Genomic DNA, 25,751 nt, shown 5'->3' on the forward strand with positions numbered 1-25,751 from the left:
TGTTTAAATTTATTTTTTTAATATATCTATAATTTATTAGACTATGTTTAAAGTTCAAGCCTAAAAAAAAAGAGTTCTAATAAATATATAATTAAAAATTTAAAGACACATTTTAAAATTTGAAAGGAACAAACTTATAATTTATCCAATTTAATATCAAAACATATAAACTAGTATATATAGACGCGTTCCAAAATTATCTCTACACAAATTTAAGTCGTCCTAACATAAAGTTATGGGTCTATCACTCAACTATAATAAACTTTTTACAAAATATATCTTCTTTTATTTGTTATTATTTTTACTTTTAAGAATTTGCAATAAATAAGGATTTGATAAATGTTTGAGTCACACTTAGTATATTAAATGTTAAGTATCCAAATTTGTATTATCGTTAAATGATTAATCTAAATAACGACAAAATCAAAGTAAATAATTCAAATACAACTTAGGAGTAAAATATAATATATGAAAGTTGAAAGACCAAAATATTTTATTTTAAAGTTTAGGATAAAAAAATTTGTACTAAAAAAAGATTTAACCTTTATTTTTATTTTTTAATGTTTTTAAAAGAATCGATATAAATTAACATCCAGCACATTACTGTGCAACGCGATACAGATTATCATAACCGTACCATATATTTACGACTGCTACCTAACCTTCGATTTCTAAACCCTAACTCCTTTCGCCTCTGCGTTTCGTCCTTGCCAGATCGAATTCGAGGTAATCTTCCATCAAACGCCGAATTTGATTAATTCGTTAATTTCAATACAGAATGCTCTTCGAGTTTAATCTTAATCGAGGTTTAGATTTATGGTTCCTGATTTATCTCTCTTCGTTTCATGTTGGATGCAATCGATAATGTTTTTTGTTTCTACGTTTAATTCGTTTAGGGGAAAATGAGTAGCCGTGCCAGCAGAACGGTCTATGTGGGAAATCTCCCGGGTGATATTCGTGAAAAAGAAGTGGAGGATTTATTTTACAAGGTAATTCTTCGTAATTTTGCATGCGCGTGATGGGATTTTGGTGAGTGAAGTTGTTTAGAGTATTTTAGCCCTTTATTACGGGGAGCGCGTAAATAATGCAATAGTCTGTCTTTTTTCGTTGGATGGTTTGTTTGTTGGATTTTATTTCTTCAGTGGAATGGATATTGTGAAGTGATACTCATGTAAGAGGCAGTGCAAGCGTAGAATGATGAAAGTTTTGATTCTGAGAATGTGTGGAAGGGTGTGTGATGAGCTTACAAATACAGGAGTAACAATCACTTCTAAATTATTGACGCACATTTTGTGGTTTTTCTTTCTTTAGTTGTTCAAGGTGATCTGGGATAAGATTAAAATAATTTTGGACTTGGAGTTTTATTTGTTGAAACTACCTAATTTCAATATATTCTCATTCGGCAATTTTATTGCAGTATGGACGCATAGCTCACATTGATCTCAAGGTTCCACCAAGACCTCCTGGTTATGCATTTGTTGAGGTGAGCTTATTGCACATGAAATGCCATATTCTCTTCCTTTTTAATACTTGTTACTTATCTACTCAATATGGATTGCGTGAATGTAGTTCGAAGATGCAGAAGATGCTCAAGATGCTATTCGTGGTCGTGATGGCTATGATTTTGATGGGCACAGGTTACGTGTGAGTTACTAACCTAGTCTATTTATATTTTTTCATAACTTGGTTGTTTTTGTACTTCACTGCTTTACAGTTATAATTTATGCAGCATTTGTTTCTGTGTGTGTTTGTAGGTGGAACTTGCTCATGGTGGTCGTGGTCATTCTTCATCTAGTGATCGTTATAGTAGTCATGGAGGAAGCCGTGGTGGGCGTGGAGTATCTAGGCGCTCTGATTATCGTGGTATCTACCCATTTCTTGGACACACCATACAATGTTTTGACATTTTAAACATAGGTTGTGATAATATATATATTTTTTGTTCATGCAGTATTAGTCACAGGATTACCTTCTTCCGCCTCATGGCAAGATTTAAAGGTAAGTTTCATTCCATTTGACATGAAATGTATGTGCCCTAGTTTTTCTGATTAACATGTCCATCATGTTATTTAATATTGAAGGATCACATGCGGCGAGCTGGGGATGTTTGTTTCTCCCAAGTGTTTCGTGATGGTAGTGGTAAGATACATTCTGATGGTGCTGGCTTCAAATTCTTAATAATGTGGTGCTGATAACTAAATAGGAACTATTTATTTGTTTGTGTTGTAGGAACTACAGGGATCGTGGACTACACTAACTATGATGACATGAAATATGCAGTAAGTTGTTTTCATTTCTGATCTATGACGTTTGAAATGTTAACTTAATGAGTCTGGGAGCTTAAGTTTTGGTTTGCTGATTTGCTTTGCTATTTGTTTATTTGTCATTGCAGATTAAAAAACTTGATGATTCTGAGTTCCGAAATGCATTTTCTCGGTCATATGTTCGTGTATGAACTATAATACCTTCTTGTTCTGTAAACTATTTTTCTTTATGAATGTCTTGTTTCTCATCTATTTTAATTTTGCTTTTGATAGGTGAGAGAATATGATTCAAAGAGGGATCTCTCCAGGAGCCCTAGTCGTGGGCGGTCACACTCTAGAGGGAGGAGTTATAGTCGCAGTCGTAGTAGAGGCCGTAGTAGGAGCAAGAGCCGCAGTAGGAGGTTGGTTTATTTTTTAATATTAAATTAGTCTTCCATTTTTTTTAATTGTATTAAATCCTTTATTAACTTTTGAGCAGCAAGTCTCCAAAAGCCAAATCTTCCCAGCGGTCACCTGTTAAATCCCGATCGAGGTCTGCTTCCCCTGCTCGCTCCCGGTCAAAGTCATCATCTCTTTCAGGGTATGTGTTCTCATTTTGTAAATTATTGTCATTCATTCTCGTGATCCTTAGTTTATTTTATTTTTATCTAACTGCTGTCTGCTCATTGTTTATCTATATATTTATATGATTCGAGTTTGTTGTCACTCTAGCAGGGTCTGTTTGTTGCACCCGTCTTTCATTGGACAGAATGTTAGATTGGGTGAAATAAACAGCATAAAAGTACTGAAAGTGAACTAATTCTTTGTATTGCTCAAGCACGGGTCAGCAAGGGGTTTTAAATTTAGCAATGGATTTGAAATTACATTACCGGATGCAATGTGTTTGCATGTGGTATTGTGGCTTGTACAATTCTCTTGAATGTGAAACCCACCCTTTTCTTCCAAAGTCTTGGATGCATTCTGGGAATGGTGGACATGAATACTGGACAGGCTTCAAATTAGTTTGGGCAATGTGTGGGACCCTCTATTGGAATGTTGGGTAAACTTTATTCCATTTGACTCAATTCAGTTATTACTGTTTCACATCTGATTCTGCTTTCTTTTTTGTAACTTGTCTTGGCCTTCCCCTTTATCATTAATGAATGTTTTCGTTCAACAACTGGGATACCTACAAAATGAATCGATTTCTTTCATTCATTTTCCTTTTTGTGTGTGAAAATTACTTGTTTGTTTTTTAGATATGGAAATATGCGGCATACTGGGGATTGGATATTAGGATCTTGATGGGATATGATTCAATTGCCTTCAATGCTTTTGGTTGAGAAGGTATGCTGTTTTTTAGATGGGCAGCTTTGAAAACCTTCTGGTACCTCTGTTCTAATGCTTTTAGCAATGCAATGTCCATGGGTGCTAGATTGGGATCAAAGGAGATCATGGATTGCAAAAATAGAGCTGGATATCTTGAACTAAGTGCTATTTGGACTTGGAAGTCATCATCACTTTCATTTACATTTTCTGCTGCAAGATTTGCAAGCTAATAGGACGCACTATCTGGATCCGTTGTGGACTTTTTTGAGGCACAGTAGGGAAGAATGCTCCTATCCCGTCCACTGGTGTCTATAATATACAGTTTCCTGTAGATTAAAGTACTTCTGATTTTAGGTTCATCACTGTTGGAGTCTTAAATTTTAAATTTGCACAATAATCTTCACAGTTGAACTACTAAAATTACAATTTTTCTTATCTTACTTGTATGATGTTGATGAGGCGTCAGGCTCTTGGATCAAAATTGGTAAAAGAGATGTGGATTTTAAATTGAGTTGTTTCTGGACCTTTTGCAGATCTCGATCAAGATCAAGATCTCCACTGCCTAATGTAAGTAGTTCCTGTTTTAAACCAGTCATTGCTCGACACGTGGTATGAGATTGATCCAAATGCTACGTGGTTTTAGTGGAGTTGAGCTAATTTTGTAGTTTTATGGTATCCAAATGCTACATAGTTGATTATGTTTTGCATTGCAGCGTGGCAAACGTACTAGTAAAAGTCCCAAAAGACGCGATGCTAGCAAAAGCCCTAGCCGAAGCAAGAGCAGAAGTAGGAGCAGGAGCAAGAGCAAGAGCAAAAGTCCTTCCGGGTACAGCTTTTGTAACTTCGTTTCAATTTCTGGGGCTTTGTAAACGTTCTTCATTGCGCATACGTTTTGCAAACAACAATAATTTCCACGAAACATTTGTGATGCAATTTCTTGTGCTGATGCTGATTCTGCTTGAACAGATGAAGATGGAGGCAGTTGGCAGATCTGTTGATTTCTGGAGCCATGGAGTGGGGCTTGAATCAGAGTATTAATCAACGAACCTATTCGTAACAGACTTGAATTAGACCATATATATATTAGCTATGTTTTGTTTGGATTCTTCATGTGTGTTCTATTCTCTTGTAGGATGTTGAGGTGAGATTGCTTAAAATGTTCCCTAATTTGAAATTCTTAGTTTCAGGATGATGCTGCTTAAAAATTTGTGACACATTTTTGAACATAATAGTTCATTCCATAGTTTAAAAAGTAAAACACTAAAATTGCTTTTAATGTTTGGTTTTTGATATTTATTTTTCTAATTCTCTATTGACAATTTTTTTCAATTGCGCTGGAAATAACTTTTCGTTTTCTTTCCCCCCATTTTGTACAAATTTTAAAGTGTTACATTTTAGTGTGATTTGCAATTTATGTGCATTCAATAGTAAAAATGATATATTAGTGTTGAAATTCTGTCTGAGGAAGTATGAATTTTCCTATTACAATCTTCGGCCCTGGTTAATTTTGCATTTGGTCTGTTCTCGAGTTTTGGAATTTCATTTGGGTTATTTTAGAAACTACATGCTGTATTGAATTTCAAAGTTAACTTAATACTCATCCTCTTGTTGCCGGCCTTGAGGTACTGTCTCCCTCAAGGTCTTGAGTTCGAGCCCTACGTTGGTCGCGTGTAAAAAGGAAAAAGATTTACGTTATGTTATTTAATTGAGAATTATGTTTTATGGCAAGATTATTTCGTATGAATGAGAAATCAAATGATCTTTATCATTCATGGAATCTCTATTATGCTCCTTAGATTCTCCATCCTTCTATACTTGCTAACAGTCCTCATAAAAAATAATAATAATAATTCATAAACTGTTGAACCATCTTTGACCATCTACTTTGAACATGGGGAATTACAACTTTTTTCATAGAAATTTTCCATTGTTTACTTTCAATTATCTGCTCATTGGATTCTCTCAACTTCTGCTCCTTCTCACGCTTCTAATACCCTCCTGCACCGATACTGCCATTTGCATGGTTCCGATCCACCCTGCTTTTGCAACGATCGAACCATTCTTTAAACAAATTGTAAGCTTCTCTATTGCTGCTACCAATTTCGAGTCTATTTCTTCCATCTATCCATCATTTCCCCTCACATATCGAAGAGCACTGCTTTGATACAGCAAGGATAGCCCCTCTATATCTGTGATCACACACCACGGAAAACGATCAGTTGATCACACCTCGAGATTTGCAATTAAACAACCAACTTCATTTCATCTAATCTGGGTACTACAACGTCTTCCTTCATCGAACTGGTATATCTTGCAGCAACGTTAGCTCCAGCTCGAGAAAACAGCTCCACCACCGCAGGCAAGATGCCATAGTACCTCTTCAGATTATCCAGTAGAGGCTGAGTAGTATGCACATCTTGAACATGCCAAACATACACCGGGGGAATCAAATCATCAACTGTTGCTTCTTGCCACGCATGTTGCCCATCTCTCATCTGGTGCTTGTAAGCTTGGCAATTCCTAACCCTATGACCCTTGGGCCCAACTTGAACCTCAGAGCAATACCCACACGTTTGCACACCATAAGTTTCCATCAGTTTCTCTGTTCCCTTAATCATTTTATCCCATAACTCCATGCCTCTGGCGGCAGTCACTGAAATGCCAAGAATAGAGAGATGAAATCCAGGCTACACCCCTGAACAATTCTTCAAAATATTTGTTCAATGATAATTGGATGAAAATAATACGGTTAAATTACCAACATGGTCCATAAACTTTCGGGTTGTGTCTAACAGGACCTAGACTCCAAAAATTATCAAGTGGGTGCTTGAACTTTCAATTTTGTGTTGAATAGAACCCTAACCAATCGGACATTTTTTAAAATTCAGGAAATATTAGACAAAAATTGACTTTTGAGTCTCATATGTCACCTATCAATTTTGTGTCTAATAAGTTCCTAAATTAGAAAAAAGAAAATGTCAACCGGGTAAGATACCTATTATAAACATAACTGAAAGTAAAATTCAAGGACCTGTTTAAAGTTCAAGAGCCTAACTTGTAATTTAACGATAAAATAAACAGACCTAAGCTGTGTTGTCATAGAACATGCCAATGTCCAAAATGAAAAGAAGAAGAATTTACTAGAAGCACAAACAATACTGACCTTTGAAATCATCAGAATTTAACGATATAGCGTTCACAGACAACCTTTTTCTATCATTCCAGAACCCATATGTATTAATGTCTTGTCCCAGTGATAAATTCCTGGGGAACCTCCTCTCAAAGTCGACAGTCCTTCCAGCAACCTTGTAAATGGGAAAAGACCTACGCCTTGTAGGGTACTCAGTGATGTCAACACCAGCTTGGATACACAATTCAACTACTGCTGGAATTCGATCCACCTGAAGCTGCTCGTTATGTGAAACCGCTCTGCCAAGACGGTCGTATAAATGAAAAGATTCAACAGTAGGGAAGACATGTTGCAAGCCCCCAATTTCCCAACCGTGCTCTTTGTTTGGTGCACTTTCTGCAACATTGCAAGTTCTAATCTTATGTGGTGGATGACCAATATGAACCTCTCCACAGACTCTATACAAGGGAGTGAACAAGATTAGAGAAACTAAGGTACTTATGAGAAACTGTACTTATATAGGCTTTAGAGGTCAAAATATAACATGAAATCCTGAAATAACAATCAATTTACGACTAGATATGTGAACTTTTGTATCTTACCTACAATAATATACAATGCTCCTCTTAATCACTGTTGAAACACAAGATAATAGTTCAGATCTGGCAGCATAAACTTCATGAGCAATTGGAACCAAGCCCTTGACCAGCAAACCATTTGCAGGGGGTTGTAAAGAGATCTCCTGTACACTCTGCCTCTCTTTCCTTCTCAATCTCGCTTCACGCTTGAGTTCGTTTATACTCGTTACCAGCGGCTTCCTCTCGGACTTCTTTAGCTTCTGCAGTAAAACTTCAGAATTAGACCTTGTTGAGTACCATAGAGAGGGATGTTTGCTTGAACTGGTCAAGGTTGCAGCTACACTTTGTAAAAACAACTCTTGATCATTTACAAAGTTCTGTAGTCTCTTAAGAAACATTGGAAATGTGTGTATTGGCCTACAAAAACCAATACTGATCAATTAAAAACATTTGAAATAGAGAGCTTTTGATACTCGTCATTCTAGCAGGATAGTAAAATTAAGCCAAATACTAATTTCATAAGTTAACTAAGACATGGGTTAAGCAATACAATTTAATCTCAGAAGAACAAGTAATTTAAGTCATGAAATGAATAATCATTAAACAGTCCACATTCCACCTCCTTAAGGGTAATTATGCAGGAACAAAATAACATATATCAGCAAACAACGATGATTAACATCAACCAAGAGGTCAAAGAAAATTGAACAATGTAGAAACAAAATATTTTTTTTGGTTTTGAATTTATTGACTCATCATTGTCTTTGTTTATTATTAATTCCATCAAACCTTTCTCGTCTAGAAATATGTACAATTTCGATGGGACCATCAACAAAAACCAAAAGCAAAGCATTGTGCCCATCTTCGAATAGACGACTTGAACAGACAAGCTAGAAGCTAAAAATCAAACAAAAACAGAGGAAAGAAAAGGAAAAAAGGCATCAATCCAGCAGGGCATTCAAACCCTTCTCCAAAATTCAGATGTCTTTTAAGTTCTCCAAACACAAAACCATATTTAAGTTCTTCGAATTTAGTTTTACTTGATAGAAAGTTAAGGGGAAAAAAAAGAAAGAACAAAATACTAACAAAAAAATCGCCGGCGGCGAAGGCGACCAGTGCCCGGCGGCAAGGCGTCAGCGGCGAAAACGGCGGCAAGGCGGTGGCGAAGAAGAGGCAGCATGGGTTTCTTTTTCCTGGTGGGAGGGTAGAACAGAAGTCATGCGTGGCCCGTGGGTTTTTTTTAAATTTTTTTTTTATGTTTCTTTCTTTTTTATTTATGGGCTTTGAAAATTGGGCTGGGCTGGTCTGGTCCTTTTATTTACAAAGGTGGGCTGGACACTTACTTACATGTAAAAGAGGCAGCCGTGTCCCTTCTCCCCGTATCTGAATTTTGAATACTTTAGAAATACTTTAGAGATGGCAAGTTCGAGAATATTATGAGAAGGGGGAAGGGCGGTTATCCATTTACTTTCCGAAAATGGTCGAAATCGATTCCAGTATCGCAGAGAACATTATATCTCGTAATCTGGAAATATATGCGGAGATGAATACTGAACCCATCCGTGGAGAAGAGAAAGGAGAACCCTAATCTCCGTAAATCCGTCATTATGAAGTATGTCGTTTTCTTTTATAACACAACCGAGAATAATGACATGCATAGTTGTCTCTCGCATGCAAGTAGATGCTGCCGGTGGATGTTTCGATTCTGGGAGCCAAGTTCCTTTTCTCTACAACAATCGAGGGCACAGCCTTCCTTTTGATTTCAGAAGTACTGAATAAATCATTGCTCAGTAAACTATTTATTGTCGTCAATAGTGCTTTGCTTGCACACCCGCACCACACCTGGTAGAGCTATCGCACACGGACGAAGGAGATGCATTTTTTTTATCTATTTACCTAGCTAACTTTTTCTATGAGTCTATCACTAATTGATGTTTCAAAATCCTTTCGAGAGAAAAAAAGTTTCAAACTATTTTAGTCAACTGGTTTAAATTGATTTTTATTTTTATTGCTATATTTGCTAATTCAAAATTTTGTTTCGCCAAAGCCAGCATAGCTTAATTGACATATATATAAATGGTGAGGGTAAGGCGTTATTTATTTGTTTTTTTTACAAGTAATTTCCTTGCTTTGCCATATATATAAATGTCCAATGTGATATAATACTTAGTCAATTGTAGTAAAATTGTAAATATGGTGAGGGTAAGGCGTTATTTATTTGTTTTTTTTTTTTGAGAGATGTAAGAAGTTATTTATTGAGGTTAAATGTGATTTAAAATTAATTACAAAATCGAACCCATTAAATTTTATCATTTAATTTTAAAAAGCTTAAATTTTAATGCTGAATTCACTTGACCTCTAACTTTTAAATTTTAAAAGGTGAAATACATCTCTCAAACTTTTAATACGTGTTATCTAAACTTTAGATTTTAGGACGCAAAATTTAAGTTCAAATATTTAATAAACCCCATTGAATTAAACTTATTTAAGTCTTTGCAAAAGATTATGGTTTATATACAGATGTTTCTTGGATTCCTTTTAAATATGTATTTTTCTAATTTTTTTTTTTGCGGAAATAAGATAGTTCTTTATGTATTATTAACGGAATTAATTTTTCATTCTCTTATTAAATTGTAGGAATGAGAATCAAATGGTGAACCACACAATTTTTTCATTATCATTCTTTAAAAATACGTAATCTCAAGCTTCTTTTGTGCTCCATCAATCTCATTATCATTCCTTACTTCATAGCACACACATTTATTGTAATTATTTTTCTACTCTTTATTTCATAGATTACTGAGATCCTTAATTTTTTTATTTAATTGTTTTATATTATTAATTTTTTTTCATATATAGTCTAATCATTTTTCTTATAATAAAAAATCATACCACATTTATTAATTAATATGATTTTTATTATAAATTTATATTTAACATTTAATATTTTAATTTATTATTATTAATTAATATCAATAGATTTTTTAAAATATAATTTATAATTATTAAATATTATAAGAATAAAATTTAATAAAATTTATATATTAAATCATGATGATTCTAGTGAAAAATATTATATTGGATGTAATTTTATTTTAATTGTTCATTATTTATTAATATTAAATACATTGTTATAATTAAAAATATTTATTATAGTAATAAAATAAATTAAAATTTATCATTATTGTAATTAAAAAATTAACAATGTATTTTTAATTAACTAGAAATAAATATCTTAGTAATTGTTAAGAAATAAATATCTTAGTTATATATTTTATTTCGATTTCGATTATAGATAGTTTTAGTAAACAACATCAAATGAATTCTAATTCTGATTCTATAGAATTTTTAGTAAACAACATCAAAATAATAACACTCTCATTCCGATTCATTCCCATTACAATTTCATTCTTAGTAAACAACATCAAAAGAATAACATTTTCCTTCCGATTAATTCTCGTTACAATTCCATGTCAATAGGATCTTAAAGAAATTCCAAATGAAAAAAATTTCAAATGAATCATATATATACATTAAATTGCATATATATATATATTCAACTCGATGACTTAGACGCGCGATGTAAGTGTTATATGTGAAGTGAATGTCCATGTATAAGTTGATTATTTTTTACTCTTGCAAACGAAAAGAATTAATGAAATCGTTTATGTTAGCAATTAGGAGAGGAGTACCTCATTCAATAAGATCCTGAACACCAAACTTCGCCATAGCCTATATTGTTTATGGATTAAGAATTATAATTGTAGGGTTTTATTTTAAACACAATTGGCAAGATGACTATATTATATATTCATGGATTAATTAGTGAGTGGTTGGTTAATAACAAAGACGTATACCAAATACAAAATAAAAATAAAAAATGGAAAGTTAAAAAAACTTATTATAAATATAAAAACTAAGCAAGCGATCCTAATGGAAAACTCATGCGCTGGTTTTTGGATTCTTGACAATAGCGACGGTGCATGGAGCATGACGAGCGCAATAATCACTCACACTGCCTAACAATGCCCTGCATAACCATAATCCATAAATTCCATTTCATTTCCTATAAAAATTATTAAATAAAAGTCCCATAATTTTGAAACACTGAATATTAAAAAATTTAAAACAAAAAACATACTTCTACTTCGTGGACTAAATAAGCAATACGACTGAGTAATATATTTAACCTTACTATTATTAAAAAAAAATGTAGCAAAAAGATTTTCGTTATAAAGGAATTTTTTTGGTATATAATTTATCAATCTGATCATAGGTTAATAAAATATATATTTATTTTACCTACCGTAAGGATGGTTTCGTAATGTTCTTATTTCTTGTTTCTCGTTTTTCGTTTCCAATTTTTTTTATTAAGAAATTTTAGGATCTTGTAGTGGCGGTTTTATAGGGCTCGTTTGGTAACGTTCTTTTTTCTGGTTATTTCTTTATTTTTAATAAAGAAAAATGTGTAGTATTATAAAACTTTTTTTTTAATGTTTTGGAACAAATTAAAAATGACAATAAAAAAAGAAAAACTTGTTTTGTTTTGATTGTTTACAATTGTGAGAATTTTCCAAAAAAGAAAAACAAAAGCAAAGTTAGTTGTAATATGCTTAAATGAAACATTACCAAACGGACCCATAATATTCTTATTTCTTGTTTCTCGTTAATTTTAATTTTTCTCCCTTTTTCACAACATTCCTACCATTGTATAAAATTTTTGAAAACAAAAAAACAAATTTCTCCTCTATGGTTCTCTTTTCTGATTTGTTATAAAATATAAAATATAAAAAATAAAGGAACAGGAACGTAACCGATCATAAATTATACACTAGAAATTTAAACGTTCAATCTTCCATTTCCTCGTATATTTTACCTAAAAAAAAATATTTCTTCTAGTTTTAAAATTTTGTCTTAACAGTATAATGATTAATATAATATTTTAAAAGAACTTTAAAAAATTTGGGCTAAATGTACCCCATCCTTTTTGAAATTCTCAATTTTAGAAATTCTTGTAATAAAAACTCTAAATTCTAAAACTTATTAGTGATATTTTGAAGCTGTATGTTTGATTAAGTACCTCTTGATAGCTCCATATCCATGGCTTCCCACCACCAGCATCGAAGCTCCGTGCCTCTCCACCGCCTTACACAGTACATTCCTTGCATCTCCTTCTTCCACCTCGAACATAACGCCACTCACCTGCGAAAATTAATTTTCATTTTAACATTCAATCGATCGATCGAGCGATCTACATCGAACAAATCGAGGACAAGAACAGAAATCGAACTCTCTCTCTCTCTCTCTCTGTTTCTACCAGATTTCGTCTCAATTAAACTCGATTTTTACCGATTTAGCGGCGCAGATTCCTCCCGCGGCTTCGATAATTCCTGCTGCTTTCTTCTTCAGATTCTCGTCCAATAATTGGTACATTCCAGGCGCAGATCCTATCACCACTGATCACAGTATTTTCTTCAAACACGATAGATTGTTTGTGGAATATTGCTGCAAAAATAGTGATCGGAGAATTCGAGATCTTACTTCCCGGTCCGGCGACTCCGACGAAGACTTCAGGAATTGGTTTGGCGTGGACGACGACGAGTTTGAATAACGGCGGATGTAAAGTTTGAGAGAAAAAGTGGTCCAATGTCCACTGCAGAGCGGCGAATGCGCATTCGCTGTCGTCGACGCCGATCACGATCACTGGCTTCTCCGCCGCCGCCGTCGCCATCGGAGCGATTCCACGGCCGCCGATCGTTTCTTTTTTCACTTTTTCTTTTTCGGATTAGTGAAATGAAGCGGTTTAAATTGGGGAAGAAGAAGAACTTGACGTTCTGTTTTTGGAGGTGAGTTTGTCTACGTGGCGGATCTTGTCAGCAATTGGCAGTGAGTAAACGAAAGAATCTCTTACATGTCACCTAAATACTGTGACACCTCCGTACACGTGGCTCCCTCCGGATTTCTCAAGTTACATTTGTTTTGGGGGAAATATTTATGTCTTTATTCGGAATATCTGTTAATTGTGACCAGCATAAAGATAAATCTTCCTCAGTTATGACTTATTAAAAATTACTTTGAATTATAGATTTTTTAAAATCTATAAAATCATATTTGTAATCTTTTGAGTTATAGAAAATATTACATTTATTATTTATTAAACCTTTAAATTTTCAATTAAATTAATTACTCCTAAATTTATAATATTACAGTTACACCTTTGTTTCCCCAGTTATGATAAAAGTTAAAACTAGGGAAAAAAATAGTTTAAAGTAGGAAAGAGAAATGTTTTTGGTACTAGGAAATTAGATAAATGATTTTAGTACATGTTGAATCCAACCCAAATTAAAACTAGGAAAGAGACGCAGCATTCTGGAGTGGAAAAACCAGTAGCTGTGGTTGCATTATTGTTATTTATTAAACTTTTAAATTGTCTATTCAAGACTCGTTTGATACCATGAAGAAAAATGTATCACGTGGTTCTAACCTTACAAAATTCAAGTATGATAAAACAATCTTTTTATTTATATTTTAGAATAAATTGGGAATGAGAACAAAAAAGAAAAACTTGTTCCTAATAGAACAGAAACGAGAAACAAAAATTAGTCTTAAATTTCTTTAAAAAACTTAGAAATGAGAAACAACAAAACAAAACTTTTTAAAACGAGAAATAAAAAACAAAAAACAGAAACGTTACCAAATGAGTCATTAATTAATTACTCTTAACTATTATAAAAACTATTGAATTAATGAGGGCAACTTTGATACCACTTGTTGAATAAATTAGCATAAAAGGAAAGAGACGATCACCTGAAGAAAGATACTTTTATTAGAAAAGTAGAGATATGGACATTCTTGATGGAAGACTTTCTCACACTCTAACTTTCCTCTCTTTTTTCGGAAAGTAGAAATACGGAAAGTAGAAATATGGATACTCTTGATGGAAGATTCTCTCGCTCTCTAACTTTCCTCTCTTTATTCGCTAACTTCACTTAATTCACTCTCTTCATTTGATTCACATAGACATCTCTCCATGATTCTCCATGATTCACATAGACATCTCTCCTATTTATACGAGAAAGATCTTTGGAGCCCAAGGAAAAAGAACTTTTTAGACTCCTCTCAAACCTTCCGATCCTTTTTTATCTATTCTTATCCAAAAGATTTCTCTAGATCATTTTCTTTAGATATTTATTTAAAATCTTCAACAATGGAAAGACTAATTATTACCCATAAGGAGACTTAGATAGTTTTTGTTAAAATGTATTTCAACAAAAACTAGCCCGGCATGTAAGCCTCTTTTAGAGGTTGGATAGAAAATAATAAAAGTTAAAATTGAAAGAGAAATTATATTTTGTTTTTAAAATAAATAGTTATCAAATTTTAAATAGCTCGAAATAGATCATTTTAACTTAATTAGCTCGAATTGACTTAAAATTTGGTTCGAACTAATTAAGTCAGAGTTCTAATGAACTTGTTGATGACAAGGGAACCAAATATTTTTCCTCATCGTAATTAAACAATTTATTACTGGATACAGAAACTAAAGTATTGTTAGGATTTACACAAACTTCTCCTAAGCAAGTATTGGATCAGATTTTTGTTACAAACAAACTCAAATGTTTTAAATATTATTATTTGATTTAAGAGTACATATGTACAATGCTTTTAAGACCAATAAATTTATAATGGTAGAAATGTCCACAAGTGGGGAGATGGGACTGAATCAGGTGGTGGTGGTGGTGGTTTTGGGTTTCTTGACAATCAAGACAGTACATGAAGCCTGATGAGCGCAATAGTCACTCACGCTCCCCAAGAACGCCCTGCATTATATATCATAATCATATGCATTCTTTCCTTAACCAAAATAATCTTCAATCATCCCCAACAAACAATAGGAAACAAATAACACTAATTCTGATACTAAAATGTATAAATTGCTTCTTAAAAACTTCATGCTTAATCTATATGTTCAACTCTCAATTTTTTTTTCACTATTATTTTTAACCCATATCCAGATGAAATCAATCAAAATTTCAAAATAACAATGCAATATAGAAAAATACATATTTACGGTATTTACTAGAAATAGGAATCGAAATAGAAATAAGATATACATGAATACCCCTTACTCTTATTTATAAAAGAAATTAGAAATAGCTTAATTAAATAGCTTCCATATCAAAATAACAATGCAATATAAACAATTTAATAGCTTCCATAAATGGAAAAATTAAACCCGGTCTCCAAAAATTGGGTCTATTTACTCTATTTCGCTTGAGTTTGGCGTGCAATTTTCTCACTTATTAAGGGTTTGAATTTTACTATTTGAAAGTTTAGAGGTTTTATCCCAAAAAAACAAAAAACAAAAAACAAATATATATTCAGCTTTTAACAAAATTCCAAATATTCGTTCCCCCCCTCTGTGAAATGTTACTTGAACAACGTACCTCTTGACAGCTCCATAGCCATGGCTTCCCACCACCAGCATTGAAGCCCGGTGCCTACCCACCGCCTCACACAGCACATACCTAGCATCTCCTTCATCCACCTCGAATTTAACATCATCCACCTGCAATTTTTGTTCAACAAAAGTTCAATCGATCGAGCAAAGAGAAGATCCAGAGATCTACGAATCCTTCTTCCCGCTCTCTGTACAAATTCCCAAACTCTATTCCATTTAATTTGATTCCTCTGGATGAATGCTAAATTAATTATAATCTAATCAGAGTTAAATATCATCGCAACGATTCAATTTGAAACTCTCACACGATTGATTGAGATAATCAAGCAATTAATTAGACCCTACCGTTACCGATTTAGAGGCGCAAATCTGTTTCGCAGTTTCGATGATTATCGCAGCTTTCTTCTTCAAATCCTCGTCCAAATATTGGAAAGTTCCAGCAGATCCTACCATCACTGATTATAATTCCTGGCTTTACTTTGATTATTGCTTGAAATTGAATAGAAGAGACTGAGAGGAGCATGGATCTTACTTCCTGGTCCGCCGACGCCGATGAAGAGGTCGGGCATTGGCTTGGCGTAGACGACGACGATCTTGAACGGATGTATGGATGAAGAGAAGAAGTGGTCCAATGTCCACTCCAGAGCGCCGGTAGAGTATTCACTGTCGTCGAATCCGATCACGATCACTGGCTTCTCCGTCGTCGCCATCGGAGCGGAACGATTCCACCGCCGCGGCTTGTTTTCTTCGATGAGTGAAGCGGTTTAAATCGGGGAAGAAGACGGCCGGCGTCCTCTTTTATAGGTTTTTTATTATACACGTGGCGGATCAAGCGGTCACAAAAGGACGAAAGAGTATTTTTACATGTCGCGGAGATACTGTGACACCTTTGTACACGTGGCTTCCAGCAGATTCTGAATTTCCTTCCGACCGCGAGTAAATTTTATTGAACGAACCTGCTACGAAATAATTCTCCGATGGATATTCGATTTTTTTTTTCTTAATAATTATCCGATACAAATACTCTTAATAATTCTTAGGTGCAAATTCGAAAATTATGCACGTTTTTATTCTTAATAATTACTCGACACAAATTTGAAACATTTTTGTGATTTCTTTATCAGTCATATTATGAGGGAAAAAAAACTATACAAATTCGAAATACTTTTGTAATTTTTTTATCAATAATATTATGATTGTTTATCGCTAACCATGGATCTCTATCTTTGATAAATTGATAAATTTTATAATTTCTTTATCGATCGTATTACGATTATTTGTCGTTAACTATAGATCTCTACTAGTCATATTATGATTATTTATCACTAATTATAGATCTCTACCTGTGATAAATGGATCAATGATATGTACTATTTACATCAAAATTCTCCGAGAATTTTTTTTTGGTAAAATTGAGTAAAAGATATTTCTATAAAATGGTAATGGACGAAATCCACAATTTATTTTTTCTTTTCATTCGAAATGTAGAATTCACAATTGAATCTTTGACCCTTCTTATTCTATCATCAATCAATTGTTTAATAAGTAAATAATGTGATATAAATGTTGGGAAAAATAATATAGAGATCAATCGATCCTCTTGTAAATTCTTCAAACATGAACTATTTGATTTTCTCCTTCCACAGGCTAACAACAGCAGATAAGTAACAATAACAAAGGAATAAGAGATAGGGATAGAAAAGCTTAATACCACACCGATTATACTGGTTCGCCCCTATCTTGGAACTACGTCCAGTCTTCTGCGAAAAAGAGGTTCAACTATAGTTGAGAATATTACAATGGAGATCTCACCCAAGATATTACTATCTTGCTTCTAAGTACCCTAACAATGGCTACCTAGGATTACACAATTGAAAATACCCTCACTAAAACCCACGGGATACAAAATCCTTTTTTCACACACTGCCCACAATCACTCAAATCTCTCTTATTTGGACTCTGTACAAATGAAACCTTAACAAAATGGTTCTATTTATAAGAGGTCAAATATCTCAATCCTTATAGGAAAACAATATTGTAATCCTTATAAGACAATAATATCCTACTCCTTGTAGGAATTGGTAGTAGTGTTTGAAAATCTTTTTCCTTGTAGGACACGGGTCATCTGTTTTGGCTCCATTATCCCAACAATCTCCCACTTGGAGACAAAATATCGATCTTGCCTCTCACTGCAACAACCGTCTCTAATAATCTTGGAAAACTCCAAGGCTTCTATTGCAACAACTTCTGATCTTCTTGAAAAAATCTTCAAGGCTTCTCCTGCAAGTTTAAAAACTTGTAAAACAAAATATCAGAAATCGCTGGTCTCATCTGTCTTTGCCTTGAGGTTGGACAATCTACGTGGTCTTGTCTCCCAGACGCAAGAGACACAGTCACGTGCTCCCACTCAAACTAAGTGGTGATATCTGAAGCTTCCTTCTTCGTTCTCAAACACTGATTCTTGAAGAAAGAACTTCCCACTGATGACTTGACAACTATATTCAAGTCTGCTGCCAGAATTGAAACTTCATTCTTTACCTCAGCACCTACTGAGTTTATCTTCTCTGATGCAACTCTTCGCTGACGCGACTTCATCAATTCACCCTTTCGTCTGACAACTGGAGATAATCCCAAACAACCTAAAGAACTTGTTCTCGTTCTTTGACTTCTCAATTGTTGTTTCTGAATTGATGGCAGATCCTCCTGATCTGTTCTAGTTGTCTTTGTTGCTGGCTCAGTCCTACCTCTTTGGACACCATCTGCAACTTGCATCCACTGTTTCAATGATCCACTGGCAACACTCAATTGCGACGTGTAAACTGTAGATCTTCTATGGCCAATTGCCACCAACTTAGATCCTTTGGTGAGCTTCCACTGGTTCCCACCAAACTCACTTTGATAAACATCATCGTCCAACTTACCTGTAGAGATAAGGTTCATTTTGATACTGGGTACATACCTGACATCTCGCAGTAATAACTCAGTCCCACTATTGGTCTTCAATCGTATATTTCCAATCCCTTTAGTCTTGGAAAGTCTTCCATTCCCCATCCTCACGTGGCCGCGATTGCCTCTTCTGAAAGATGTGAATAATCTTCTGTTTGAAGATATGTGTACTGAAGCTGCGCTGTCTATTACCCACTCCGATGACTGGTTTCCTATTTCTGTGTTGCTGTCAACACAGACGAGGGCATCGTCTACAACTGCATTTGACTCCGTCATATACCTTTTCAGATCCTCTTTTAATATTCTACAGTTTTTCTTGATGTGACCTTTTTTGTGGCAGTGAAAACATTCAGCATCTCTCTTCCAATTCCTCCTACTACGCTTCTGCTGCCTGTCATCAGACGCAACTTTCTCTCTACCTTTTTCGACAGCCAATGCTGAGCCTTGTACGGAAGTAGACTCTTTTCCACTCCCCTTTCTGCGAATTTCTTCAGCAATTGCCGCATCACAAATTTCTGAAAATTTCAAAGATTTGTCTCCTAACGAATTGGACACTGCTGTCTTCATCGTTTCCCAACTTTCAGGTAAAGATGTTAGCAACTGAATAGCATTCACTTCGTCACTAAAAGTAATCTTAACTGATGCCAATTGATTGATTAATTTTGTGACCTTATTTATGTGGGAATTGACAGAAGTATTCTCTTCCATTTGAATGTTAAATAACCTCCTTACGAGATATACCTTATTATTAGCTGAGGGTTTCTCATACCTATTCTCCAGTGCTTTCATCAGATCTATTGCTGTCGTTTCGTTTGCTACGAGACTTGCCACATTCATCGACAAACACAATCTGATGTTTATCAACTGCCTGTTCATTCGTCTCCACCCAATCTTCATCTTTCATCCCTGCTGGTCGTTCCTTTAAAGCTTTATTCAACTTCTTGCAGGTCAAGTAATCCTTAATCTGAATCTTCCAATATTCGAAATTGGTCCCATCGAACTTCATGATTCCTTCAAAACCTGACTTCTCTGCTGATCCCATAATCTCTGAACCAAACGCTCTAATACCAATTGTTGGGAAAAATAATATAGAGATCAATCGATCATTCTGTAAATTCTTCAAACAGGAACTATTTGATTTTCCCCCTCCACATGCTAACAGCAGATAAGTAAGTAACAATAACAAAGGAATAAGAGATAGGGATAGAAAAGCTTAACACCACACGGATTATACTGGTTCGCCCCTATCTTGGGACTACGTCCAATCTTCTGCGAAAAAGCAGGTTCAACTATAGTTGGGAATATTAAAATGGAGATCTCACCCAAGATATTACTATCTTGCTTCTAAGTATCCTAACAATGGCTAATTACACAATTGAAAATACCCTCACTAAAACCCACGGGATACAAAATCCTTTTTTCACACACTGCCCACAATCACTCAAATCTCTCTTATTTGGACTCTGTACAAATGAAACCTTAACAAAATGGTTCTATTTATAAGAGGTCAAATATCTCAATCCTTATAGTAAAACAATATTGTAATTCTTATAAGACAATAATATCCTACTACTTGTAGGAATTGGTAGTAGTGTTTGAAAATCCTTTTCCTTGTAGGATACGGGTCATCTGTTTTGGCTCCATTATCCCAACAATAAACGTGAGATAGAAGGAACAAAAATTCACGTTGCTCAACGCTAGTTGGTAGTAGAATCTTCTGTTCGCCTTTAATAACTACAAACTAAATAAAATATATATTAAAGGAAGAAAAAATGGATAGTAGAATAATAAATATTTCTAAGTTTGGAGTAAAATTAAGTTTTTTGGGCACTTTGAAAAATAGTTTTAGTTATTTAAAAGAAATAATCAATTAATGATAAAGACTGAAATGAGCAGTTAGAAATTGAAATGGACAAAACAGAGATAATTCTTATTAGACAGTGGGATAAAGAATATATATCTATATATAGAAATGATAAATAAGTAAATAACAATAACATTTGCGAGAAGTGAAAATTGTCGATGAAGAATTTGTTGCAGCAAGATGATCAAGCGCTTCTTGAACAAATGAAAATCCAATAACGTGGAGTGAGTCAACTTTTATCCTATATCATATTACATATTGTTATTTAGCGGTTATTAAGTGCTCTATCAGATTATGCTTGACTCGCATATTTTCTGATCTTCTCCACGCATGTTGTTGCTCCCATGTGTTTTTTTCCTTCCGCATGCTTCAATGGCGGATTCTTCTATCTCAAAAGATCTTCTCTTGCCGTTGATGACATTATTGTTACTGAAGGTTAACTCTCTTGTATGCCAATTGAAACAATGTTTGATACGATTGATTTGGGACTTGATTTGGAAATTTCTTCCACCTCTGCTAGTTTATCCATCACTCAAGCCAAATACACAAAGGATGTTCTTCAACAGTATGGCGTGCTCTCAGCTAAACCCAACTTGACATCCATAAGTTTGTGTTTTCCCCCTCTGACATTGGCTCTCCTTGTTCTGTTGAAGACACTCAAGTTATAGAAGTTTGGTCGGGGCTCTTCATTATCTCATGTTCACTCGATTGGATATAATGTTTGTTATTAGTAAACTTTCTCAACATGTCCATGCTCCTCACAACTATAATTTACAGGCTGCCAAAAGGGTTTTTCGGTACTTAGCTGGTACCTTGTCTCTTGGTCTTTTATTTTGCACACGTCCCGTGGGTAATCATCTTCGCCTTCATGTTTTCTCAGACTTTGATTGGGCTGGTGACTCAGTTGATCATCGGTCTACCTCCGGGTTTGTTATCTTCCTCAATCGGCTCAAATCCAAAAATTAGACCACTGTTTCACGGAGTCTGACTGAAGCAGATATAGATCACTTACTTCCACAACTGCTGAGCTATTTGGTTACGTCAGTTGCTCAAAAATCTTTATATCTTCAGTCGTGAAGCTCCTGTTCTCTGGTATGTTAATAAATCTGCTATTCAATTAGCTCGTAATCTAATCTTCCATGGTAGACGAAGCATGTGGAAAGTGATTTCCACTTTGTTCGAGAACGAACGTGTTGTACGTAAGGACATCGATCTTTAGTATACTACCCAGCAGCTTGCTGATCTTCTTACTGAACCACATACCACTTATCATCTTCTATATTTTCGGTCCAAACTCTCATGTCAAGATGACTTTTTCTTTATTTGAGGGGATATTACATATTGTTACACAATGGTTATTTAGTCTCATGGCAAGATGGCTATTTCGAGTTTGAGGGGATATTACACATATTGTCACACACTGGTTACTTGGTCTCATGGCAAGATATCTATTTCGTTTGAGAGAGATGTCAAGATGACTATTTCCTATTGCTACTCAGTGGTTATTTAGTGGTTAATAGTTGTTGTAACTATTGTTTATGTTTTTTCCTTTTTTTTTTTTGAAAAATTAGTTAGTTGTTTCTGTTACTATTGTATTTGTTTCTTAAATAACTGTTTATTCTTCTTTGAGAAGAACTCTCCATAGTGGGAGATTAGATCGTATCAAACCTTAGATTAAGGGCCTGCCAACCTTGTTTGGATAGAAAAATGAGTAATTTAAAAAAAAACAAATCTAAGTATAATTAATTTTCTAAAATCACCCCTTTAAATTCACTTCTTTAAATTAAAAAATAAGGTGATTATAAGTTTACTTAAAATTAGAAAAAAAATAAATCAATTTTCTAGGAAAGTAATTTTGGCCGAAAAGGAAATTATCCTTTAACGTTGTTAGAATTGATTTAGTTATTAATTCAAGTAGTTAACTTGGTGCAATGATTTAGGTATTCTCATGTTTTTTATAAAGTAAGGAAAAAAAGAAAAAAGTTACATTGGCAAGAAAATTATCCTTTATTTTCTTTTATTTTTTGAAATTTCCCAAAGCTCAATAGAGCTAAAATGACACACACGTATGTATAAACAGAGTCGAACCACACAAATAAGGGAGGCTTGTTATTACAGAGATTTATATATCAGAATTCACATCAAATATAAACCTTAATTTTATTTAATGATATACAAATTGTGGGATTCTCCAAAGTATCATGATTTGGGATCTCACTATCACTCGGAAAAAGGACCAAAATCCAACGAGATGAATTTTAGTGCTTGGTTTTGGGCTTCTTTACTATCATCACAGAGCAGTGAGCATGATGGGCACAATAATCACTAACGCTGCCTAAAACAGCCCTGAAATCATAATAACACTAAGCTTAGGGGCTTTCATCATTCTCAGTGATACCCAAATATTTGACCAAATAATCCAATACTCCCCTGATCACAAATATTTATTTTTGACTAAATAAATGAAGACTCCCCTGATAATGATTTGTGATTTAAAATTTGACATTCTGTTTTTAAAAAGACTAAATTATTAGAAAGTACCCATCAACTTTGCCTTTTATTTCAAAAATGCCCTTTTGCCCTTTTCAAAGTTTCAATGCTACCCTCCCTTAATCTTTCAAGAAATTTCAAAAAAAGCGAAGGTCTATTAAATTTTTTAACGAAAATTTGATATAAAACGTGAAAGCTTGCTAAGTCTAAAAAAGAGAAGACACAGGAGAAGCATATTTTGAAACAGAGGGTTTTTGATAAGTCTGTGGAATGTTGTGGAAACTTTGTTGAACTTTTCAGTGGTCTTCTTTTTTTTTTTTTTTTTTTTGGTAGTTTAGCCAATAAAAAATGTGTTTGTTTTCTTTGTTTCCTAATTATCAACTTTTATAAAATCCAAAGTCCAATTTTGGAAAACAAACACGGGCTGAAATTCTTCCTAGCTTCTAACATCTTGATTAGATTATCATTAATTGGGTTGTGTCATGATTTTCCGAAAGTCTTTAGCTAATTATTATACAGACATGAAAAGTATTGATCCATAAGATTTATCTGAGATGGTGTAGAAAAATACCTCTTTATAGCTCCATATCCATGGCTTCCAACGACCAGCACAGAAGCATGGTGCCTATCTACAGCCTCACAAAGTACATTCCTGGCATCCCCTTCTATCACCTCCAACACAGCATCCTGCACCTGGATTTTATCACCCATATTACAAAATTTCAGTATGATAATCTTTGATAATAGAATGGTTACAGTTATCTACTTTAATTTCCAACTTTTTAGCTTAAAGTTTCATTACAAAACTGCAGTTCCATCGTTCTGTAGCATTAGAGAACAGAGGTTTGAGTTGAAGAACAGAACTAGCTACATAGTGGGCCTGAGTTTCTAATATGTTCCCTTTCTATTGTTGTATTTATATTTTGTTTTACAAATATGTAAATCCATTAATGTTCCTAAACAATAAAAACGAATCATACTAAAAATTAGGAAGATTCCTCGCTATATCAATGTCTAAGTTTTTCCTTCTCTTCCCAACCGAATAATTATGCAATACATCAAGGATACTGGGGTAAGAATAAGATATTTATTTGCTCCAATAGATACATTCCACATTTAAAATTGTTCTGGATGTTTCAAGAAACATAATGTCTAATCGTGAATAATAGAATCTCATTCTTAAGCCATTTTTCGTTAGGTATCATCACTTTTTACAGCGCTACATTAATTAGCATGAATAAACAATTATATAATAACAATCTTACAATTTATTCCTATTCCTAATTCAATCCCACAACAATCTTATACTGTCGGTGCACAATTTTCCTTTCCAAACGATTTTCATTTCAATCTGATCAATTATATAATAACAATCTTACAATTTATTCCTATTCCTAATTCAATCCCACAACAATCTTATACTGTCGATGCACAATTTTCCTTTCCAAACGATTTTCATTTCAATCTGATCAGATTCTCTCTGTTAAATGAAAAGATCCTAACTAAACATTTTGGTAAAGGTAAATCCGCCGCTAGTGTCATTAGTAACAGCAAGCTAAAAAAGTAACTACGTTAATCGAACAACACTCCACAACGCTTAAGAAGTAAATTAAGTAATTAATTAAAAAAAACCAAGAGGATTACCGATCTATCGGCGCAAATCGCCTTCGCCTTCTCGATAACTCGCGCAGCAATCTTCCTCAAATCCGAATCCACATAGGGCAGAACCTCGGCCGCTCCTGCAATCAAATCAACAGTCGTTACAAGTTAAAATCACTGATTTATTTGCAGATTCGCGATAGATCAATCATCAATCAAGCAGAACTCGAGAAGACAGTGAAATCAATTACCAGGTCCGGCGAAACTGACGGCGGAGGAGGCGGAAGGTTTGGCGTGAACAACGATGAGCTTGAACGGAGAGTTAGCTGGAGATAACGGAGCGATGAGATGATCCAAGGTCCACTCCAGAGCGTAGAGACTGTGCTCGCTCTCGTCGATCCCGACCACCATCACTTGCTTATCTTCAGTCGCCATTGAAATTGAAACGAAGCTTCTCTGCTTCTCTAATCACCGCCTTTTGCGTCGGAGAGGGAAGAATATTATTGAAAAATAGTGGACGGCGCGTTTTTATAGCCGGGATGTTAAACTCCACGTGGCAAGGACTCTGCCAGCTAAGCCACCAGTTGGCGAGTGAGTGCCACGCGTACAAATATGTCGAATGGAGGAATTAAGTCCAGCGTGAAGAGCAATCGCCTCGTAAGACCATTTTCACCCGTGTACTTGGAGACTTGGAGTAGGTTTGATTTAAACATAAATATCAAAACAAGGAATTTCATGTGCTAAAAAATTGAAGAAATAAAATAATAACAAGGAATTTAATGAAAAATACATTATATTTAATTTAATTTTAAAAAATATAAATTAATTGACATATATCTCCCATCAAGAGTCGTGAATTCGATCTCATCCCACTAAAAAAACATATATAAATTAATTATAAATTTTGCAAAGTTATCCTTTCACAGTATTATATAATTTATAATATATTATAGATTATATGTTTTAATTTTCTAAACAGTAAAATGAATTTATAACATAAAATATTATATTTATCCAAATTTTTATATTTTAAGTTGAAATTTTGGAAAAATATGAATGTAAGATTCAATTGTGTTAAGATTTTTTTTTTATTGTGTTAGAATTGGTTAAT

At 34.1% G+C, this 25,751-nt stretch overlaps 5 protein-coding genes across 10 annotated transcripts; 1 reads left to right on the plus strand and 4 right to left on the minus strand.

Annotated features, from left to right (window-relative positions):
• The first annotated feature begins 602 nt into the window (after nt 1-602).
• Nucleotides 603-4,848, plus strand: SR34 (RNA-binding (RRM/RBD/RNP motifs) family protein). Of its 5 annotated transcripts, none has more exons than XM_022292506.2 (14): nt 603-726; nt 897-989; nt 1,418-1,483; nt 1,570-1,644; nt 1,755-1,863; nt 1,952-1,998; nt 2,082-2,139; nt 2,230-2,279; nt 2,393-2,449; nt 2,538-2,665; nt 2,743-2,844; nt 4,106-4,139; nt 4,286-4,398; nt 4,539-4,848. In XM_022292506.2, exons 2-14 carry the CDS (start codon nt 903-905, stop codon nt 4,540-4,542), a joined length of 930 nt encoding a protein of 309 aa, XP_022148198.1. In that variant the 5' UTR covers nt 603-726; nt 897-902; the 3' UTR covers nt 4,543-4,848. The 5 variants fall into 5 exon arrangements, with proteins under 5 accessions (XP_022148198.1, XP_022148207.1, XP_087973470.1 ...); XM_022292515.2 differs by having other exon boundaries at nt 2,239-2,279; XM_088117342.1 differs by lacking the exon at nt 603-726 and adding an exon at nt 786-806.
• A 531-nt stretch (nt 4,849-5,379) lies between these two features.
• LOC111013546 (APO protein 3, mitochondrial) lies at nt 5,380-8,506 on the minus strand. The gene is made up of 4 exons (XM_022288014.2): nt 8,367-8,506; nt 7,305-7,697; nt 6,736-7,160; nt 5,380-6,225 (listed from the first exon to the last, which is right to left on the minus strand). Exons 2-4 carry the CDS (start codon nt 7,676-7,678, stop codon nt 5,816-5,818), a joined length of 1,209 nt encoding a protein of 402 aa, XP_022143706.1. The 5' UTR covers nt 7,679-7,697; nt 8,367-8,506; the 3' UTR covers nt 5,380-5,815.
• Nucleotides 8,507-11,066: 2,560 nt separating this feature from the next.
• On the minus strand, nt 11,067-13,084 carry LOC111015361 (universal stress protein PHOS32-like). Its single transcript, XM_022290381.2, has 4 exons — nt 12,822-13,084; nt 12,630-12,736; nt 12,361-12,482; nt 11,067-11,310 (listed from the first exon to the last, which is right to left on the minus strand). The coding sequence occupies exons 1-4, from the start codon at nt 13,009-13,011 to the stop codon at nt 11,223-11,225; spliced, it is 507 nt and encodes a 168-aa protein (XP_022146073.1). The 5' UTR covers nt 13,012-13,084; the 3' UTR covers nt 11,067-11,222.
• A 1,790-nt stretch (nt 13,085-14,874) lies between these two features.
• Nucleotides 14,875-16,519, minus strand: LOC111016383 (universal stress protein A-like protein). 2 transcript variants are annotated; one of them, XM_022291785.2, is made up of 4 exons: nt 16,274-16,519; nt 16,087-16,187; nt 15,728-15,849; nt 14,875-15,100 (listed from the first exon to the last, which is right to left on the minus strand). In XM_022291785.2, the coding sequence occupies exons 1-4, from the start codon at nt 16,449-16,451 to the stop codon at nt 15,004-15,006; spliced, it is 498 nt and encodes a 165-aa protein (XP_022147477.1). In that variant the 5' UTR covers nt 16,452-16,519; the 3' UTR covers nt 14,875-15,003. The 2 variants fall into 2 exon arrangements, with proteins under 2 accessions (XP_022147477.1, XP_022147469.1); XM_022291777.2 differs by having other exon boundaries at nt 16,087-16,196.
• Nucleotides 16,520-22,636: 6,117 nt separating this feature from the next.
• LOC111016397 (Adenine nucleotide alpha hydrolases-like superfamily protein) lies at nt 22,637-25,145 on the minus strand. The gene is made up of 4 exons (XM_022291796.2): nt 24,892-25,145; nt 24,686-24,780; nt 23,613-23,734; nt 22,637-22,897 (listed from the first exon to the last, which is right to left on the minus strand). Exons 1-4 carry the CDS (start codon nt 25,073-25,075, stop codon nt 22,810-22,812), a joined length of 489 nt encoding a protein of 162 aa, XP_022147488.1. The 5' UTR covers nt 25,076-25,145; the 3' UTR covers nt 22,637-22,809.
• Between the last annotated feature and the right edge of the window lie 606 nt (nt 25,146-25,751).

Source organism: Momordica charantia (genome assembly GCF_013281855.1).
Source record: "Momordica charantia cultivar OHB3-1 chromosome 9 unlocalized genomic scaffold, Mcharantia_2.0 BLBB01000009.1, whole genome shotgun sequence".
Lineage (NCBI taxonomy): Eukaryota > Viridiplantae > Streptophyta > Magnoliopsida > Cucurbitales > Cucurbitaceae > Momordica > Momordica charantia.

Bases quoted from the DNA above. Each gene is read 5' to 3' on its own strand.
- LOC111016397 (XM_022291796.2), bottom strand. From the start codon at position 25,075: ATGGCGACTGAAGATAAGCAAGTGATGGTGGTCGGGATCGACGAGAGC. The intron at 24,781-24,891 runs GTAATTGATTTC...ATTTGATTGCAG, and splicing joins CGTCAGTTTCGCCGGACCTG to GAGCGGCCGAGGTTCTGCCC. The intron at 23,735-24,685 runs GTAATCCTCTTG...GATAAAATCCAG, and splicing joins CGATTTGCGCCGATAGATCG to GTGCAGGATGCTGTGTTGGA.
- LOC111013546 (XM_022288014.2), bottom strand. From the start codon at position 7,678: ATGTTTCTTAAGAGACTACAGAACTTTGTAAATGATCAAGAGTTGTTT. The intron at 7,161-7,304 runs GTAAGATACAAA...TCCCTTGTATAG, and splicing joins AGCATTGTATATTATTGTAG to AGTCTGTGGAGAGGTTCATA. The intron at 6,226-6,735 runs GTCAGTATTGTT...TTGGCATTTCAG, and splicing joins AAATTCTGATGATTTCAAAG to TGACTGCCGCCAGAGGCATG.
- LOC111016383 (XM_022291777.2), bottom strand. From the start codon at position 16,451: ATGGCGACGACGGAGAAGCCAGTGATCGTGATCGGATTCGACGACAGT. The intron at 16,197-16,273 runs GTAAGATCCATG...AATTATAATCAG, and splicing joins CGGCGTCGGCGGACCAGGAA to TGATGGTAGGATCTGCTGGA. The intron at 15,850-16,086 runs GTAGGGTCTAAT...CAAAAATTGCAG, and splicing joins GCGCCTCTAAATCGGTAACG to GTGGATGATGTTAAATTCGA.
- LOC111015361 (XM_022290381.2), bottom strand. From the start codon at position 13,011: ATGGCGACGGCGGCGGCGGAGAAGCCAGTGATCGTGATCGGCGTCGAC. The intron at 12,737-12,821 runs GTAAGATCTCGA...TACTGTGATCAG, and splicing joins CGGAGTCGCCGGACCGGGAA to TGGTGATAGGATCTGCGCCT. The intron at 12,483-12,629 runs GTAAAAATCGAG...TAATTTTCGCAG, and splicing joins GAATCTGCGCCGCTAAATCG to GTGAGTGGCGTTATGTTCGA.
- SR34 (XM_022292506.2), top strand. From the start codon at position 903: ATGAGTAGCCGTGCCAGCAGAACGGTCTATGTGGGAAATCTCCCGGGT. The intron at 1,999-2,081 runs GTAAGTTTCATT...TTAATATTGAAG, and splicing joins CCTCATGGCAAGATTTAAAG to GATCACATGCGGCGAGCTGG. The intron at 2,845-4,105 runs GTATGTGTTCTC...GACCTTTTGCAG, and splicing joins AAGTCATCATCTCTTTCAGG to ATCTCGATCAAGATCAAGAT.